This window comes from Haliotis asinina, chromosome 8, assembly GCF_037392515.1.
Source record: "Haliotis asinina isolate JCU_RB_2024 chromosome 8, JCU_Hal_asi_v2, whole genome shotgun sequence".
In the NCBI taxonomy this organism is placed as follows: Eukaryota; Metazoa; Mollusca; class Gastropoda; order Lepetellida; family Haliotidae; genus Haliotis; species Haliotis asinina.
This window is the reverse complement of record NC_090287.1, coordinates 28734621-28753342: the sequence shown is the minus strand read 5'-3', so window position 1 is coordinate 28753342 and position 18722 is coordinate 28734621. Positions and strand designations below refer to the sequence as shown.

Below are 18722 nucleotides of genomic sequence, written 5' to 3'. Positions count from 1 at the left end.
TTGCAAAATATTAGATTAAAACATTTGGCCAAACATTTTACGACCACCATGAACTGAGGTAGACAAATGTAAAATGGCGTCGTAAGAAAAACGTGAAACGACTTATTGAAAAACACCTTGATTGGATATTGCAGATAAGGTTCTCATTCCTTGGTAGGTGTAATTTTTCGAAACACATTATTGCCAGATCAACGTATTAAGGTTACAGAGAATATGCTACATCAGCAATTTCATGGTCTTTAGTCGTGATTTCAGTCTCAGTTTTCGCGCACCTGCGGCATCGTGGAAGCGTATTGTTTATTTTTTATATGAGCACCAGCATCATTTATTGCCTCCTCAGTACCATGAGATTAACGCCATATTGATTGATTCAACGTGGAATTCTATTACAAATAACAAATGTTTATTTATTTAAAAAATCCTTACCACTGAGAACACTAACACTAACCCTAACCCTAAACAACATCCTTACCCTAAGACCCTAAAATCTCGAAATAATCCTAATATATCCGAAAGCGAGCTGAATTCGACGTTCTGGTGATTTCGACGATTGCATTGCTAGCGCTATATCGACGAAGTACGTGCGCGATCGGAGTGCACAATCAGTTTCATCGGTAGGGCGGATGACCGGTTCCTGTCGTGAGACGTTTTATTGACAGTTGAAATCAAGAAATTGAGTTATGAAAAGAGCAAATAAACAACAATATTATTTACCCTCGATTGTTAATACCACTTCAGATGCAAAATCAATTGTCTGTTTAACAAAAAATAGCGAGCAAAATACAACAAGGTCAGTCGTCTGCGAGTGACAGGTTATGTATGAGACTGGAAACCACGTGATCAAAACACTCTCGCGCAGTGCAGAGGGAAAAGTATGGCTCACCGTCGAAAACATACAAATATACCCGGATGTGACAAGCGACTGCAGTTTCGCTGATACGATGTTATAAAAGCTGTTTTTGTTGGAAACACACGATACTTTTTTGTGAAATAGATGAATATACCTTTCTCAGTCAAGGTTAGCAAAATCAAAACTTAAAATGATAATAAAGATAAAAATTACGGTTTCGTCTTATACCGTCGAAAACCCCTAACGATGGGATATAGGATACATTTCAAGTGGGGATAACGGGCGGAACTCTTAATCATCGCTTTTGAAAAAGTCATTTCATTGGAATTTTATGGCTAATTGTAAAAAGGTCTTGAATTATTCATCACTTCAGTAACTTCTGGAATATTTTGAAACTAGCATAACCCCTATACTGCCATTACATTTATCATGAATCAAAACTTACTTCCTCAAGAGTGATCCTGGAACAACTTGAAGGTCATTTGCATACTTTACATACTAAAAATGTAACAGGATGTGACGTATTATGCAACTTCACTCTGTGCACACCAGTAAATTGTATGGTACATTTTAACGCAGGTTATTATTACCCTGTATCGAAATAAATAGATGTTTCAGAGGTTTTTCTTTTGAAAACATAACGATAATATGAATGAAATTACTACATAATTTGTCATAATAAAACTTTAAATATAAGTTTTAATAATAGATTGGTTACTTATCTTAGAAGACATTTGACAGTGTCATTTGCTTGTATTGCCTGATATATTACGAAAATAGCAATACCATGATAATAAAGAGTTGCTTAAATTTCTGGGTCAAACAAAACAATCGAGATTGCCACGATCATGTTGAATGAGTTGTGATTATGTGGCACATTGTTTGTGACAGAAATGAAGATTAAACATCATTCAGCTGAAAAAATATATATATAATGACAAATGTCAATAGTCATTCATAATCCTGTTGGCGACAACATTAACTACCATGATAATAGAGGGTCTCATCATACCAGTTGAGTTCCACAGCAGGTTGGGGCTGTTCATTGGAGCAGAAGGAGTATTTTGCCACAGATACTCAAGATATCTGCCCTAAATAGATGTTCGTACACAAATCTATTGGTAACAATGGTTACTGAAGGTTTTATTTGAGACCAACTGGTAAGGGCCGCTAATGTGCAGCATTTAACTAGGAATTGTAATGAAATGTCATGAAATACATAGTACTGTACAAGCATACAGTATTAGAAGCTATCCTGCACACATAGATGTGCCCACCACCGTTTAGCTCTATTACGTATAAACACAAACATTTCAAAGATATTTATGAACAGTCTTATTTTTCAGCATTGAAAGTCATTGAAGAAGAATTACAAAACGAAATGGCGGTAAGTAGATTCTCTTTAACGGAACTTGATTTTTCTAGTATGGTGATGTGAAAGCTGTCAACACTTGTGTTTAAAACCACACTGAACATATTTGGATACATCCCAGTATGTGAACTTAATGTGAGATGAAAGCCTAAAGTGGTGCTGGTTTCGGATGCATTAATGTTTCATAAGGCCACATGAAAGTGAAGGGAGCTGAAAACCTAAGGTACATATTCAGAGCAAACCGACCTATCACAAGTTCCTAGCATGCCTCAAATCCTGCCAAAATTGTAAATTGCCTATGGTTGGTATTTCATGTAAATGTTCTATTCAGCACTGCATATGTTCATGATGTAACCATGATAATTAGTAAGACATAATTCTTATCACAAAGCACCCGTGAAGGTCCCGGGGTAGAATAGGCCTTCAGCAACCCATGCTTGCCATAAAAGGCGACTCAGCTTGTCGTAAGAGGCGACTAACGGGATCGGGAGGTCAGGCTCGCTGACTTGGTTGACACATGTCATCGGTTCCCAGTTACGCAGATTGATGCTTATGTTGTTGATCACTGGATTGTCTGGTTCAGACTCGATTATTTACAGACCGCCGCCATATAGCTGGAATATTGCAGAGTGCGGCGTAAAACTAAAACGCACTCACTCGCTCACTCTTATCACAAAGATCATCATTTCTAAGATTAGGTAAATTCTGATAATTAGTAAGACATAGTTCTTATCACAGATATCATCATATCTAAGGATACGAAAATGCATTAAATTTCCGCATAGAATAGAAGGTCTGGCCAACACTTTGTGTCTACATGGCATACTAGGTTGAATGTGATATGATTTTTTATTATCATGGTTACGAATACTAAGAATGATTCAGTGTATCCTTTCCACAGGGAATGGATGAAATGGATGATCTTCCAGAAGATGGTGAGTAAACATGCATCAGTTATCTGTAGACAAATACAGTCATCCCTCGCAATAACACGCTTCGTGATACCGTGGATTCGGTTAAACCGCGGGGTAATCTGTGGCTCCCATAAAAAAGTTGAACTGCGATCTCACCCCTTCGCGAAATAGAAAATAGCTCATCAACAAATCCACCATTGTGCTCTAGAAAATAACGTAAACTAGTGAAATTCAATGCGGATGGCAACTGACAGTGTTTATCGTACTTATCCATTGTTTTCAGATGCTTAAAACATACAGGGTTTTCTAATAATTATCATACCAACCGCAGAATATCATATTATATTTAACTTATAAAAGACAAGACATCCTGTCAGTCAAGTACTTGCAGTATTTGTTGTAATGAGCGCGAGTAAACACAGCCATCCAAGAACGTATGGTGTCAGAAAACACATTTTTTACATTAAATTCAAGCCCATTTTTATTCAGTAAAAGTGTTGACAGAAACAATGCAGACACCATGAGAGAATGGCATTACTTCATTCCATACACATAAAACTTCCACTTACCATGTTCGTGAGGGACCCCAAGACTCACGTTATGACGAGGGATGACTGTAATACTTTGTGAAATCATTGTGGAATTACGCTAATCTTTGGAAATCTAGGCATATCAGACTTTTCAAATGAAGGATTTCTTCAAATGCATCATAACTTTATTAGAACTTTTTAAATGCTTATCAGTTACGTAGAGTGCACTCTACAACATGTCATATTTGGGATTTCACTTTCTCAGTAAAGTACAAATTCTAGACTGAGTGGGCTAGGCGGCTGACTTTGTGTGCTGGCGATTAGGTGCCTGACTCTGAGGGTGCGGGCTCGAATCCCAGATGGGACTCAACCATAAAAAAACTAGAATTTGTACTTTACTTAGAAAGTGAAATCCTGGCATCATGTAATCAGAGTGCACTCTAGTTTGATAACTTTAAGCAAATTGTTTTCATATTTCTCTATCACCTAATTACAGTTGTAAGAGTCAAGGAGCTGTTATGTTCTTCAACAAAGCTGTGACTACTAGAAATTGTAACCATTTGTGTGCTCTGTGTATATTACACTTTGGCCTTCCATGCTGTAAGTGTGAACATGATTGATTTCAGAAATAGAGGATGAGATGAATGTGGGTCGGTTCGATGATGACCTGCAGAGAAAAGTAATGCTTCAGCAACAGATGCTTGAAGCAGAACGTCAGAAGGATGCTAGCATGATGGTGTTTGCCCCACCCCCAGGAGTCCCACAGCCCATGCAGCAGCCCATGCAGGCTGTCCCCCCAGGTATTCCCCAGGGTCTGCCGCCAGCCGGGCCTCCACCTGTACCCCAGCAGGTACAGGGAATCCCCCCACCGATGCCCCCACAGATGTCTCAAGGAGCCCCCCAAGGTCTTCCTCCAGTCCCCCAACCGATGGGTCAGAGTATTGGTCCCCCTGGGCCACCAGGAATGCCTCCACAGGTCCCACACAGTGTGCCACAAGGTGTGCCACAGTCAGTTCCTGGTGTCCCCCAGCAAGGTGTTCCACCTGGCGTTCCTCCACGTCCTCCTCAAGGAATGCCACAAGGCGTTCCTCCAAGTATCCCTAGAGCTTTACCTCCAGGTATGGAAGAAGGGATGAGTCCAGAACTGATGCATAAGGTGATGCAGCAACAGCAGATGTTGGAGATTGAGAAGATTAGAGAGCAGGTGGTAAGACTGCAAAATTATATTGCTTTTTTTACCATACGCATGAACTGAACTGATTCTCAACAGTGTAATATATTGTCAGCTCAAAATATCCATCACTGTTTTTTTTTTCTGGCCCAGTCTTAACAAAGAATTCTATGGAAGAATAAGTCTTCCTCACCTAAATTTATTGCCAAAAGAATTGTATTTTCAGTTATTGGGAAAGAGAACTTTGACAATGGGCCATTTTCAGGATTATAAGCCATTTTCTGAATTTAGAATGGGCCACTGCCCTCGTATCAATAGTAAACTTCCAAATTTTAATGGGCCATTTTTCATTCTGATGTGCAAAATGGCCCATAGCCCCTGCCTTTCCAAATCCATGGATAATTGGTGTTCATGAGTTATGTATTGATTCTATTCAGTGTTGAAAGGGAGGAAAAAGACGTATCTTTTTTGCAGGTTTAGTACATAATTATACACTATCTCAATTACAGATCCATTTTGACCGACCTCATCAGCCTATGGTGATGATGGAAAATCAACAATCAGGTGAGTGAAGAGTGTTGAATTATGTGACAATACAGATCCAAATATGCTGCAGCCTTCACTATGAATGTCAACAAAAGTAAAATGTTAGTATCTGGTATTAATTGTAATAATGACTGGCAATGCCGTAAAAGTTGACTATGCACTCATCACAGGCATATCTGGAAGACAGTTTATTACAGTTGAACAGGTAGACATGAACTATTACATGCCTATTTTTATTAAAATGGGCCCAAACTGCAATATGTTTATAAAATCCACAATGAGAAATCAGCAGTCGTCTGTAACTATATGTCTTACCAAGTTGGAATAAGTTAATGTTCCTGCTATCAACCTTTGGGTTGTCTATTTCATAGATGACTTTTTATATTGCTGATTGATTGACTGAGTGAGTGAGTTTAGTTTTATGTTGCTCTTAGCATTATTTCATCAATATCACTGCATGGGGCATCAGAAAAGAGCTTCACACATTGTATCCATGTGGGGAATTGAACCCAGGTTTGGTATGATGAGTGAATGAGTTAACCACTAGGCTACCCCACTGCCCTCCTGATCGAGGTTTCGTGAAACTATCCAGCATTATGTTGCCAGGACCCTCAGGACCTGGACCTAATCAAGGCATGCCCCATCCAAACCAGATGTCCCAGCCTGGCCCAACACCCATACAACCCCCTCCACCAGTCTCTCAACCAGGACCCCCTCCTCAGGGGCAGATGCCACCACGGCCAATGGCGATGCCTTCTTCATCTACAACTGGACCTCCAGGTGTCCCGCCCCAAGGCATTCCACCCCAGCCCAGTCAGCCTCACCCACCTCAAGGACCCCCACAGCAGATAGCGCGGCCACCACCATTGATGGGAGGCCCACCAGGAAGTCAGCAACCTCCTCCAAGACTGCCACCTCCTCAGTTGGATGACAAGCAAGCAATGACACCTGTGAGTTACAATGTTTTGTACCAGGGATATTTTATTACAAGCTTGGTTTTCGAACTCTGTCATCATAGCCTACTTAAATAGACATCTGACTTTTGTCAAAGTCAGATAATTCTCCATATGATGAATTACATTGGAGGGGGTAGATGTAGTACAATTATTCAATATCTTCAGGACTATCAACTATTCTTTTTGCCATCACAATTAGATTGTGAATTCCCATGAACAATACTTGTAATTTTTCCTTATCCTGACTCATGCTTATTTGCCTCTATGCGAAGATAGTGGATCACTTGAAATGCCTTGAAGTTCCTTTCTTTTGAAGCAAATGTACAATACACTCACCTACAGGAAGTCTCACTGTTTCCAACCACATCAGTCACATGACTAGCCTTGTTTGTCACTCTCTCCTCCATCACCCAATGAGACGGTTGTTGTCAACTTTAGTCCCTATACTGTATTTAACATCCTTTTTCATTTTGGTCCTTTGCACAAACTTTAGCAGTATACAGCTTTGGTCTGTGTTAATCATCATTACGACATGAAATTGTGGATAAATTTGCATATTTTTTATGTTGCTGAACATGTATTTCATCATGTAAGATTACGTTTTCACTGGTTATGGTTACGGCTTTCTGTGGGTGTTCCGTGTTATTATGTCCTACTTACACGATTATTTGTTGTCCCCAGCTGCAACTTGGAACGGGGGACTATGTATTCAGCATAGTCCTTACATCCGTCCTTCCGTCTGTACGTACGTTTGTCTAAATTCTTGTTAACATATCTCATGTACTATTCTACCCAGTGTCTTCAAATTTGCTGACAGCCTACACTAGGGGATTACACAGATACCAGTCAATTTGGGCAACCTTTATATTATTTTCAGGGTTACCACGACTCTTTGACCACTTTTCAAACTCTTGTTAACATGACATCTCATGAACTGTTGTACCCAAGGTCTCCAAATGTGGTGACAGCCTCCATTGGGAGATTACACAGACACCAGTTGATTTTGTGATCTTGATTTTGGACATCATCCACAGTATTTGCCAACCATTACGTACAAGACATCACCACTGAGGCCATCACTTGCATTCACAAGTTTGGTCCACTTGTTGCACAACAACAGTCGGTTCAACAAAAGTTCACTCACCTATTTTTATCAAGAGTGATGATGACCCTGTACTTCTGAGTGAGTTACGTGTACATGAAGAAGGGTCACAACTCTATGATGAGGACATCAAGAAGAAAAAATTGCAAAATTGCTATTGATAACTAGTTGGAGGAAGAAACTAGTCTATCTAAAATCTCTCTCTTTATCACGTGACTTGTTGAGACCAAGGTGCTCTGCAGAGTAAAATGGTTGAAAGTCCATGCACACATGTCAAGCAGACTAGCATTAGTGACTATGACCCGGTACTCATAATGAAGATACTTGTACTTGTGAAGGGTCGCAACTTGTCCTGATAGGAATCTGGACATACAGTTGCATTACACACTAGAAAATGCTAGCTGATCCATGTATCATGTTCCAGTCAGCGATTGCTTCAAAAGATGAGAAGTTCGACTGGATTTGATTCCCCCATTCCAGGGATGAATATTGGAAGAACAGGACCGAATTACTGCCGTTGCATTCCCCTAAGGGGGCAAAGTACTGGACGTGTTTATATGGCAGCCAACAGAATCCATCATGGTCTCCCCTACTGCCGATTCCGTCAGACTGTACGCAAGTAAGCATGAGTCAGGATAATAAGAAATATGTAATTTTCTGAATAAAATTGGTATTTTATACTTGTCCTGACTCATGACATCAAACCCTTCCTACCAACCCACTCAGACAAGTTGGATTCTCTGCAGTCCTTGTATCGGGCTTATTGAATTACGGAGAGAATGACTAATAGGACTGGTCATGTGACCAATGTGGCTGGAAATGGAGAGGCTTCCTGTGGGTGAGTGTGATTGTACGCCCGCTTCAAAAGAAGGGACATTCAAGGGACTTCGAGAGAGTCAGGATACATATAAAATACTGATTTTATTCAGAAAATTACATGATCTCACATTGTTACCAATACACATGTAAATGGTAGAAGTTGTGTTTTCTTCAGATGGAACCACGCCAACCCCAGCCACTGCCCAAAGAAATCCGCCTGCCCCAAGCCTTGGAGAAGGTTCTTGAGTTCAAGACAGTGAGAGCCCAGGAAGTTGGCGTCACCCCTGAGGAGCTAGAGCACCTTGACAAAGGAGATGGTGAGTTAGAGTGGATAGTGAGCAGATAAGGGCTGGAAGTGGAATTGAAATCATCATTAACCCATGCTGTAAGAGCTGATGGGATCAGGTGGTCAGGCTTCCTGACTGGGTTGACTGACACAAGTCATCGTATCCCAGTTGTGTAGATTGATACATATGCTGTTGAACCCTTGATTGTCTGTCCCAGGCTCGATTATTTACAGCCTAAATATAACTAAATTCATGCACTGTCTTGTACACCAAGTTGCTTTCATTGTGTCAGATGTTCTAGATGGTTACCTTCATTAAAAGACTAATGGTGTAATTATAGAAAGATTATGAGTGTGTTGAGACTGGCATGATGCAAATGTTCAGTGATGCTGAGGTCTGAATGTCATGACCATGCCTTGCATATGTTCTAGATGATGAGGATGACCAAGACTATGATGATGAAGAGGATGAGAGGCCGGATCTGGAGGGAGATGTTGATGAGGAAGAGGAGGAAGAGATCAAAGAAGCACCGGCCAAGCTTGCAAAGGAGGTATGATATTTTTACTCACTGTGTGTTGTTTGCTTATACATGGACATGACCCACAAGGTGTATCGTCTGATCACTACTATGGTTTAGCTGTGTGAAGATTTTACTCTCCTGAGATTTTTCATGACCTTGGAAACTTTCTGAGACCAGAAATTTGTGGAAGTTATTGATAATGCTTTTGTTTCGTATTTATTGTATCTTCTCCCTGCCAGTCCAAAAACAAGCGTCGAAAGAAGAAAAAGAAGAAAGCGAAGAGAAATCGCTTACAGGAGCAGAAACTGCAGAAGAAGATCGAGCAGGACTCCGAGAAGAAAGATGAAGAACATGTTCACATAGAGTAAGTGCAAACAAGAGTAAGGTGGGACCTGTTCACATAGTGTAATGAAGGATCTGTGTTCAAAACATAAGTGGGAGCTAGAGTAAGGAGTTAGCTAGACTTAAGTGTAATCTGTATATGGAGCTAGAATAAGGAATGGCCCATACACAGTATTTAAGGGTCTAGTATAGGGAAGGACCTGTACAAAGAGTAAGGAGGGAGTTAGGGTAGGGAGGTGCCTACTTCCATAGTAGACCACTAGAGTAAGGAAGGACCTGTACACAATGTGAGAGCTAGAGTAAGGAGAGCCTATACACAAAGTAATGCATGAACTATAGTAAGGAGGAATTTGTGTAAAAAGCTAGAAGAAGGAGGTGCCTATTCCCATAGTAGGGAAGTAAAGTGAGGAAGGGCCTGTGCACAAAGTAAGGGGGGAACTAGAGTAAGGAGTAAAATGCATGCAGAGTTAGGGTAAGAAGGAGCCTGTACACACAGTAAGTGGGAGCTAGGGCAATGACTAACCTGTATACAGAGCTTGTGTAAGTAGGAGCCTGTAGACACAGTAAGTAAGGCTGTAGAAGAAGGAAGGACCTGCTTGTATGTGTACCTCGTCTGTAACATGCTGTGTTCTGTGTAGGTATGTGCAGGAGCAGCTGGACCTGGACCCCATGGATCCCAACTACCACACCTTTGCCATGATATTTGATGCTTTCAAGGTGATCATTCTGACTTCCTTGTTTTTTAATGTAAAAACAGATTATAACTTAAGTAAAACTATGTTTATCACCTTCTCCTGATGATATTTTCTCATTATACTCTTCTTTGACTTTTAGTTTATGGATATCTGCTGTATCTCTGAATGTGAGATAATACTAGAAGACGGTATTAGATTACCACTGGAGGATAGAATGCCTTCATAGCTGACTCGGTCATTCACAGTAAATTTCTACATGAATAGGGACTGCATTTTTCAGATTTCTGAGCCAGAGAAGCCCAAGGAGCAGCCAAGAGCTGAGGAGAAAAAACCAGAACAGAAACTGGCTGAAAAGATGGCGCCGAAATTGGATGACAGTGACAGTGACAGTGATGATGAGGTGAGTAGATGCATGGTTCTCCCATACAAAGTTTGTTAGTGTTGGAGATGTTGCCACATTTGTCAGAAATGTCACCCTTGTAGATGTGAAATTTTGTGAACATGTTATTCAACTCATTTGTTTGTGTTCATTATCTCTGAAACTGTAGCAAAGTGACAGATGTTGGAAAATTTAAAATGACAATGTAATATTGAGAGGATTACCATGCATGGTTCTTTCATGTACCTAGTTCTTTAAAGTGTGATACTATACTGTTACACACTATTGTAAGATGACAATTTAGCTCCCAATGCCTTGAATTCAGTCTGAAAAACTCTAGTCCTTCTGAATATCACAGTTACTAGTTTAGATGACAATACAACTCATCCAAGTGACCATCTTACTCTCTGTTAGGAGCAGAATTACAAGCCCATATTTGCTCTTGATAGGTTCCAAACCCTTAGCTTATGGCCCTTTGTATATCTGTACCTAACCTATGCTCATATGACATGCTTTATTATAGAAACTATTCATAGCAGCATCCCTACTCACTAATTCTCTACTCACACAGGATGCGCCACCGGAGGAAGAAACACCAAAGTTGTCGAAGAAGAAGATGAAGAAACTAACAAGACTGAGTGTTGCACAGCTCAAACAGGTAAGTTCCATGTAGTGGTGAAGATCTGATACACTTTATCCTTCCTAGCTTTTGCCCTTCTTTATTAGCCAGGACTCCATTCCTCAAAGCATTTGTAGCGATAAGGTGATCGTAACTCTCATACTTTAACTTTGACTTACGACAATCGTAGTGCTACGATCACTTTGAGGAACTGTGCACAAAATATTGGTACATGTGTTACAGCTGGTGGCTTGTTCTGTGTCTCCCCAAGACTTGGTATAACTGTGCACAACATATTGGTACATGTGTGTTACAGCTGGTGGCTTGTTCTGTATCTCCCCAAGACTTGGTATAACTATGCACAACATATTGGTACATGTGTTACAGCTGGTGGCTTGTTCTGTATCTCCCCAAGACTTGGTATAACTATGCACAAAATATTGGTACATGTGTTACAGCTGGTGGCTTGTTCTGTATCTCCCCATGGCCTTGGTATAATTATCTACCAGAATGTATGTCATGTGTTACACATGCATACCTGTTGTTTTCTCCCATGAGCTTGGTATAACTTTGTGCAACAGTGTGTTACATGTGTTACAGCTGGTGACACGACCAGATGTAGTGGAGATGCAGGATGTTACAGCCAGAGATCCAAGACTCCTTGTCCATCTTAAGGTAAGTTGACGAAATTTATGTTGAGGCTCTCAAACACAGCTGAAAGAACATGGAAACACACAAAATGCATCCAGTTGAGAGAGATCCCTCAAAGCCCTCACAAAGTCACAGGAGATGGGTCATTTTAACACCCTCGCATACAATGTTATTAAAGGGGCACTGGGGTTGCCTAATATTAAAACTCGTGCTGACAGCACTGGTTCATTTCCCCATATGGGTACAATGCGTGAAACCTATTTCTGGTGTTCCCCACTGATATATTGCAGGAATGTTGCTAAAACCAGTATAAACTAAACTTGCTCAGCACTCAGTGTTAGTTAATACAGACATGTTACGATCTCATTCAAGAAAGGTTCTGATAAAGCCTTTACTCACTCAGTTAAGAAATATCTTGTTAATGCTCTTACCATACACCTATGCTCCTCTCTCTGCAGGCCACAAGGAACACAGTGCCAGTTCCACGCCACTGGTCTTATAAGAGGAAGTATCTACAGGGCAAAAGAGGTATTGAAAAGCCACCATTTGAACTGCCTGACTTTATCAAGGCCACCGGTATTCAAGAGATGAGAGCAGCTCTGGCAGAGAAGGTAAATCTGCTTGAGCTTTTTGAAACAATATACTAATATATATACTAAGTCTTTGGCCCTCACACTTGCTTCAGACAATCTGAGCTCTGTGGCTTGTTAGGGAATTACCTTAGTTGTTGTATTGAAGTGCTATGTATGAGCGGGACCTGGTCCTGAAGCAGTTGTGGTGTGACTTTCAACTCCATTATTCAACACTGAGTATTTTTAAAACATAAAATTCATGTACTTTGACAACCGGGCCATATTTGCCCACTGTTAGTTTACTTCCACAGGAAGCTCTGTCCCTACTAAACAATGCTAAACAAACCATATTCTGTTCTGAGTTATGTCCCTTATCCTCTGATGATGGGTTTTAGTCCCAGGTTTGGTTTGTCAGCCTGTTCTTTGGGTTTCACCAAAGTGGTAAATGTCTGAGGCCTTTGTCATTTCAGTCTTCCTCTCAGATTATTTTGAATGCTATAACTTATGTACTGTACAAAATGGCATTACACCAATCTCAGCCATTTTGTAAACACCCCATCACCTGTGTGAGACAATAGAGCTTATGTCAATGTTTTGTCCATCAGGAAGACCAAAAGACCCTAAAGGCCAAGATGCGAGAACGAGTCCGACCGAAGATGGGCAAGATTGACATTGACTACCAGAAGCTCCACGATGCCTTCTTCAGGTTCCAGACCAAACCCAAGATGACAATACATGGAGATCTGTACTATGAGGTGAGACAGCAAGTATAAAGTGCTTGTATGCTTTCCTGTCAGTGTCTTGATATTTGCTTCACTTGTTTGTAAAGTGTCCGGAGAAGGTTAGGGGTAGAAAGGCCTTCAGCAGCCCATGCTTGCCAAAAAGGGGATTATGCTTGTCGTAAGAGGCGACTAACGGGATCAGGTGCTCAGGCTCGCTGACTCATCGGTTCCCAACTGTGCAGATTGATGCTCATGCTGTTGATCACTGGATTGTCTGGTCCAGACTCAATTATTTACAGACTGCTGCCATATATCTGGAATGTTGCTGAGTGCAGCGTAAAACTAAACTCACTCACTATTTACAAACCAACCATTCACAAAGTGTGTTGTTTTTTTATATCCTGTTGTAAATCTTCAGCTTGTAAATATTCCTTTGTCTTGACTTTTCTTTTCAGTAATTAAACTCTTAAAAACAGGTTTAGAACTAGATTTTCAAAGACCCTGTACATATACACCCTTTGATAGTGGAGTTAAATGTTTTTCCAAGATTATTGATTTAGACTGCACAATGTTGGTCTTCTGTTGCAGGGCAAGGAGTTTGAGACCAGACTAAAGGAGAAGAAGCCAGGCAACCTGTCTGACGATTTAAAAGTGGCTCTTGGAATGCCAGTAGGGGCAGTAAGTATTGGAATGCACCTATGGAATCTATATTTGTGATGTGGCTGTAAATCATGCAAACTCATATCAAGCTCATCTACATCCTCCACAAGATAAATTTATGCCACAGGTTATATTTGCATGACTGTTTGTGAAGTGGATGCGTTGCAGCTCACTGATTAAGCATGTTCCGTGTAAATATCTGTAATATATGGTTTCTGTATGTTTTTTTTTTTATATGTGTTTTGTTTAGAACTCAGACAAAGTTCCCCCACCATGGCTGATTGCTATGCAGAGATATGGACCTCCTCCTTCCTACCCAAACCTTAAGATACCAGGACTCAATGCTCCTATTCCAGAGGTAGGTAAACTTCATGTTCACTCTTGGCTTGATAAACTCCAGGGTACGTACAGTGTACAGATTATTAGAGTATATGCAGTACCTATGAGAAGTATTGTGTAGACAAAAGAAACACCGACAGGGTATGCAGTGTTATTCCTCTCATTACAAAACCACCTAAATATTATTAACACAATCCAATATATGAAATAAGCCACGTCCGACTGCCCGAGACAGGTTAGATTTCTGACGGATGGTCTAATTTTATTTAGCCGGACTGATGGTCTGGTAAAACTTTCACTACATCTGAGAAAATTCACCATATCTAGGTGTCTGGTCTGGTTTAACTCCATTTTGAAGTTACCAGCCTTTATGTCTGGCTGGGTTTTGGGCTTATTTCACACACAGCATGAGGTCTTCAGCATAACTGTTTTCTTCTGGTCACTTGGTGAATATTTCACAGTCCTTTTGTCGGAATTCGACATTAAGTGTGTGATGTCATCCATCAGGGTACTCTGAACATGTGATATCTTTCACCATGCTGTTTTTACTATATGATGTTTATGCCCTGTTGCAGGGTTGTTCATTTGGATATCATGCAGGTGGCTGGGGCAAGCCCCCAGTAGATGAGAATGGAAAGCCGCTGTATGGAGATGTGTTTGGTACTCAGGGAGGAGAGTTCCCAGTAAGTCATTTACTGTCTGTCATCTTGCAATGCCTCTATTACATGCACTTTCATTTTAACCTTCTTTTTTCTTCCAAGAAGTACTGCAGTCTTTGTAAAATGTAACCTTGTTCCACCTTAACATAGATCGGAAGAGTTCCAAATGGACTTCACATTACGACCAGAACGAAAGGTTTGATGAATGTATGCTTTTAGATAAGCCAACCCCTTTCTACAAAATGTATCTTCTGGTTCTCAAAATTCAGCTTCTCCATGGTCATATGTATGTCAAAGACAACTTGAATCAGTTATTGTCTGTGTGAAAAAAATTATATGTTGTATAAGTGACCCCTCCTCCCCCCAAAAATAATGTATCTCGATGACAGTGTTTTGATTCCTGAAGTGTGATATCTACAGAGAATGTCTCCTTTGTCTTGTGGCTCATGTTACTGTTTGACAAGTATTAGATGAGACACGACAAATGCCCCCAATTTGCATGTATGGGAACAACCTCCAGAACATTCCATTTGAAACAAGAGGGAAACAAGTTGTCTAAATATTGAAATGTTTAATTTCCTCATGCGAATCATGTCGTGATGGTGTCTTGCTGAATTAAAAGGATCTACAAGACATGTGTTAAACAGTAGCAGTATTGATTTCATGCCATGGTCAGCATATATTGCACATGCTTAATCGCCAGTCAGCCTGTAGTAACCATATGTATTCGTCCAGATTATTTGCATGCTTGTCACTAACACGTTCACTGCGCTGGCTCATCTAATACTTGTCAAGCCGTAGTTTCTCAGCCTGACAACAATGTATTGGCTACCTGACCAGTGTATCTTTCATTAATGATCACTCATGAACATGATAGCACCCTTGTTGGACCTGTTCATCATGAATGGAGTTCTGTTTTAGGCACCTATAGAGGAGGAGGAGATAGACAAGAGTCACTGGGGAGAGCTAGAGTCGGAATCAGAGTCAGAAGAAGAGTCAGAGGAAGAATCTGACGAGGATGACCAGACTGGCCTTGTGACACCAGCTGAGGGGTACGTAGGGACATAATGACCAGGGCCCTTACTCTCGAAACGTTCAGTTGACTGACAGAATGTGATAAGAATGTGAATGTGATGAATAGGAAATATGTAAAAATATTGTGTAATACCATCTGTATTCTGCAGTCTGGTGACTCCAAGCGGGATGACGTCAGTACCTATTGGTGTGGAGACGCCGGAGATGATTGAGCTGAGAAAGCGGCGTATTGAGGATGCAATGGACCAGGGAGGTGACACACCTGCTCTCTACACTGTCCTGCCAGAGAAGAAGACAGCTGTGGGCGGTGCTATGATGGGCTCAGCACATGTCTATGATATGACAGGGGTGAGTTATCAGCACACGTTTAATTCAGTACCTTCTCTAGCCAACAAAGTTTCGGAGTCAAAATTGAAGCTACTCAGGCCCCATTCAACTCATATGCTGCTTACTGTTGCAAGTTAATGCCCATACTTCACAACTTCACAGAAATGGAAACTAAGTCTTCTGTGTATAAATCCTGACACAATACAACCTTAGTCTAAGATCCAATCTTGTGGCAGTTGCACGGCAAGAGATTGTGTTAGAAAACTGCACCCTTACGGGTTGTATCTTTGTCCAGGATCACCATGATTGCCAGTGTTGGAGATCAAGAATAAGTCAACAGTTCTGGCCATATTGTTTAAGGGGTCTCCCGAAGATTCAAATACCCTCCTTGCTCTACTTCTCTGTTTATATTTATGGCGTATCTGTTCTCAGGTAACGGCAAAGAAGGTGGGTGATAAGGTTCCTACTGAGGGTATTGAAGTGTCTTTGAACCCTGAGGAGCTTGACCTTGACACAGCGGCAATGCAGGCGAAGTATGACCAGACAGTGCGGGAACAGCAGTCACAGCTTGAGAAGGAGGACCTCAGTGACATGGTGGCAGAACATGCTGCCAAGCAGAAGGTGAGACAATCTGGAGAAGACAGGGTCTTAGTCCTTAGGAAAGTTTTGGAAAAGGGCTTTAAACTGGACGGTTAGTGGTTAGTTTGGAAGCATCCCATATTTGGATGCTTTTTCGTAAGGGGCTTGAATAAGATCTGTCTTACCTTGTACTTAGATATTTGTCATCCATAAATCTTTGCATTGAGATTAAATTAGGATATTGTTTTTGAAATGCATAATTTTTTTATGACTAAAATCTACTTTAAACTGCACTAAGACTTATGATTTGAAAGTACTAAAAACTGACAAAAGGTTGTCATGATATTTCTAAAAGAAAGTAACTTATTACTGTAAAATTGATTTGTTTCATGTACCTTCATAAAATAAGTTTCATTTCTTTCATGTTGCAGAAAAGGAAAAAGCAGCAGCAAGACAGTGGCAAATCAGCTAAAAAATACAAGGAATTCAAGTTTTGATACACCAGTTATATTTGTAAATGCTTTTCTGTGTATGTTTATGGGCTGCTCATGAATGATCATGTACCAACATTCATGTCCAAGCATTTCCATCTGTGGATCTTCTTCTTTTCGTGACCATGTATTTGAAATAGGAAGAAGTCATATGCATCAAGCTTGGACGTTTGTCAGAGTGTCCAGTTCAGTGTAGCCCATGATAGGGTGCTCCATTGTCATCTCTATGTCCAGTCACAGACTACAAAGTTGTCCATTCCCCTTTGCTTTTGTGAAGTTTCTTTGTTGAAAAATACATGTATTACTTTTACATTTACTTTCATATCTGATTGGTAAATATAAGAAATATAGACAATTCAGTTTTTTTCAAAAAGGAAAGAAAATTGTACCCAATTCATGCCCCTACTAGATCAAATTACTGTATGTGTTCTTTTTTATCATTTTAAGGATTGTATATATGAGGGTACCTCCAGCAGTGGAAAGCTTTTCACATGTTCTACTTGCTGAAAAGTACACAGTATATTTTTTATGATATACAGTACATGGTTTGAACATTTTGAAAAACCAACGCCTGATCATAAATGATTTCCAGTCCAAGTAAACTTATCCTTAGTATTTTTGGTTACACTCCACTACTGATTCTAACAAAACTTTATGGGATGTCAAGTCAGGTAAACTTTGACATTGAATAAACAGGACACAGCTTATGAAATCGCAAAAGTGCACATACCTTTTGAACTTTTTATCGAAAAGGTTCGTACCCGAACAATTCTGATTGCTATTTAGCGAATGCTCGCTTCCGGGTGATGCACACGGCATGCATACAACCATGACAACGGTGAGTAAACAGTCACTGAAAATAGTGTTTTGGGCAATATTCAAGGATGTTATCTTGCGGAAATATTATCTAATGGTAACCATGTCAACAGAAACCCCAAAGTGTATATACTGCAGGTCAAATAACTGTGTTATATGCAGCTTTTTGTTTGTGGAGAGGTCCGTGTCAGTGACCTGAATATTTTGAAAGTCCCTCCAATCCCTAAATAGTAGCCGTTGTCTGATCGTTAAATTTATTTGACACTCTTGCGTTTGATTGGACGCTCAAAGGTTACCTGATGCGACCTTCTACTAGGTTTTGTTAGACTCAGTGGTGGAGTGTAACGAAATACACTGAGACTAAGTTTACTTAAACGGAAATGATTTCCAAAAGAGTTCCAACCAGGACATACTGTACCCAATCATTTCTCTCTTATTTTTTGCAACTTTAAAATATGTACAGTGAACAGAATTTCAAAAATGTCATCAATTTTATTACAAAAAGTTTATTTTTTAAGATATCAAAAGCAAAAGGGAACTCTCCAGGTACTGAAGAATGTTTGTGCATGTCTCACATGTAAATATCAAGGTGAATAAATGCCTCTAAAAGGGAAAGAACGACTTGTGTCAGGATCTGTTGACGATGATTTCCATGAGTTGCTTGTAGGTTTAATTGGGTGGTCAGGCCGACTTGATTGATGCAGGTCATATCCCGAATGAGCCACTGTGTGTTCTCACAGCTCACATTAACAGCATTACTTCAATGAAA

At 40.3% G+C, this 18722-nt stretch overlaps 1 protein-coding gene across 1 annotated transcript; it reads left to right on the top strand.

Moving 5' to 3' along the window:
- Window positions 1–44: 44 nt before the first annotated feature.
- LOC137293504 (splicing factor 3B subunit 2-like) lies at window positions 45–18572 on the top strand. The gene is made up of 22 exons (XM_067824081.1): window positions 45–153; window positions 2197–2237; window positions 3124–3157; window positions 4293–4873; window positions 5347–5401; window positions 5990–6333; window positions 8436–8577; window positions 8979–9097; window positions 9307–9431; window positions 10048–10126; window positions 10385–10504; window positions 11055–11141; window positions 11703–11777; window positions 12212–12364; window positions 12931–13080; window positions 13636–13725; window positions 13958–14065; window positions 14622–14729; window positions 15627–15757; window positions 15890–16088; window positions 16500–16688; window positions 17078–18572. Exons 2-22 carry the CDS (start codon window positions 2232–2234, stop codon window positions 17141–17143), a joined length of 2961 nt encoding a protein of 986 aa, XP_067680182.1. The 5' UTR covers window positions 45–153; window positions 2197–2231; the 3' UTR covers window positions 17144–18572.
- The last annotated feature ends 150 nt before the right edge of the window (window positions 18573–18722 follow it).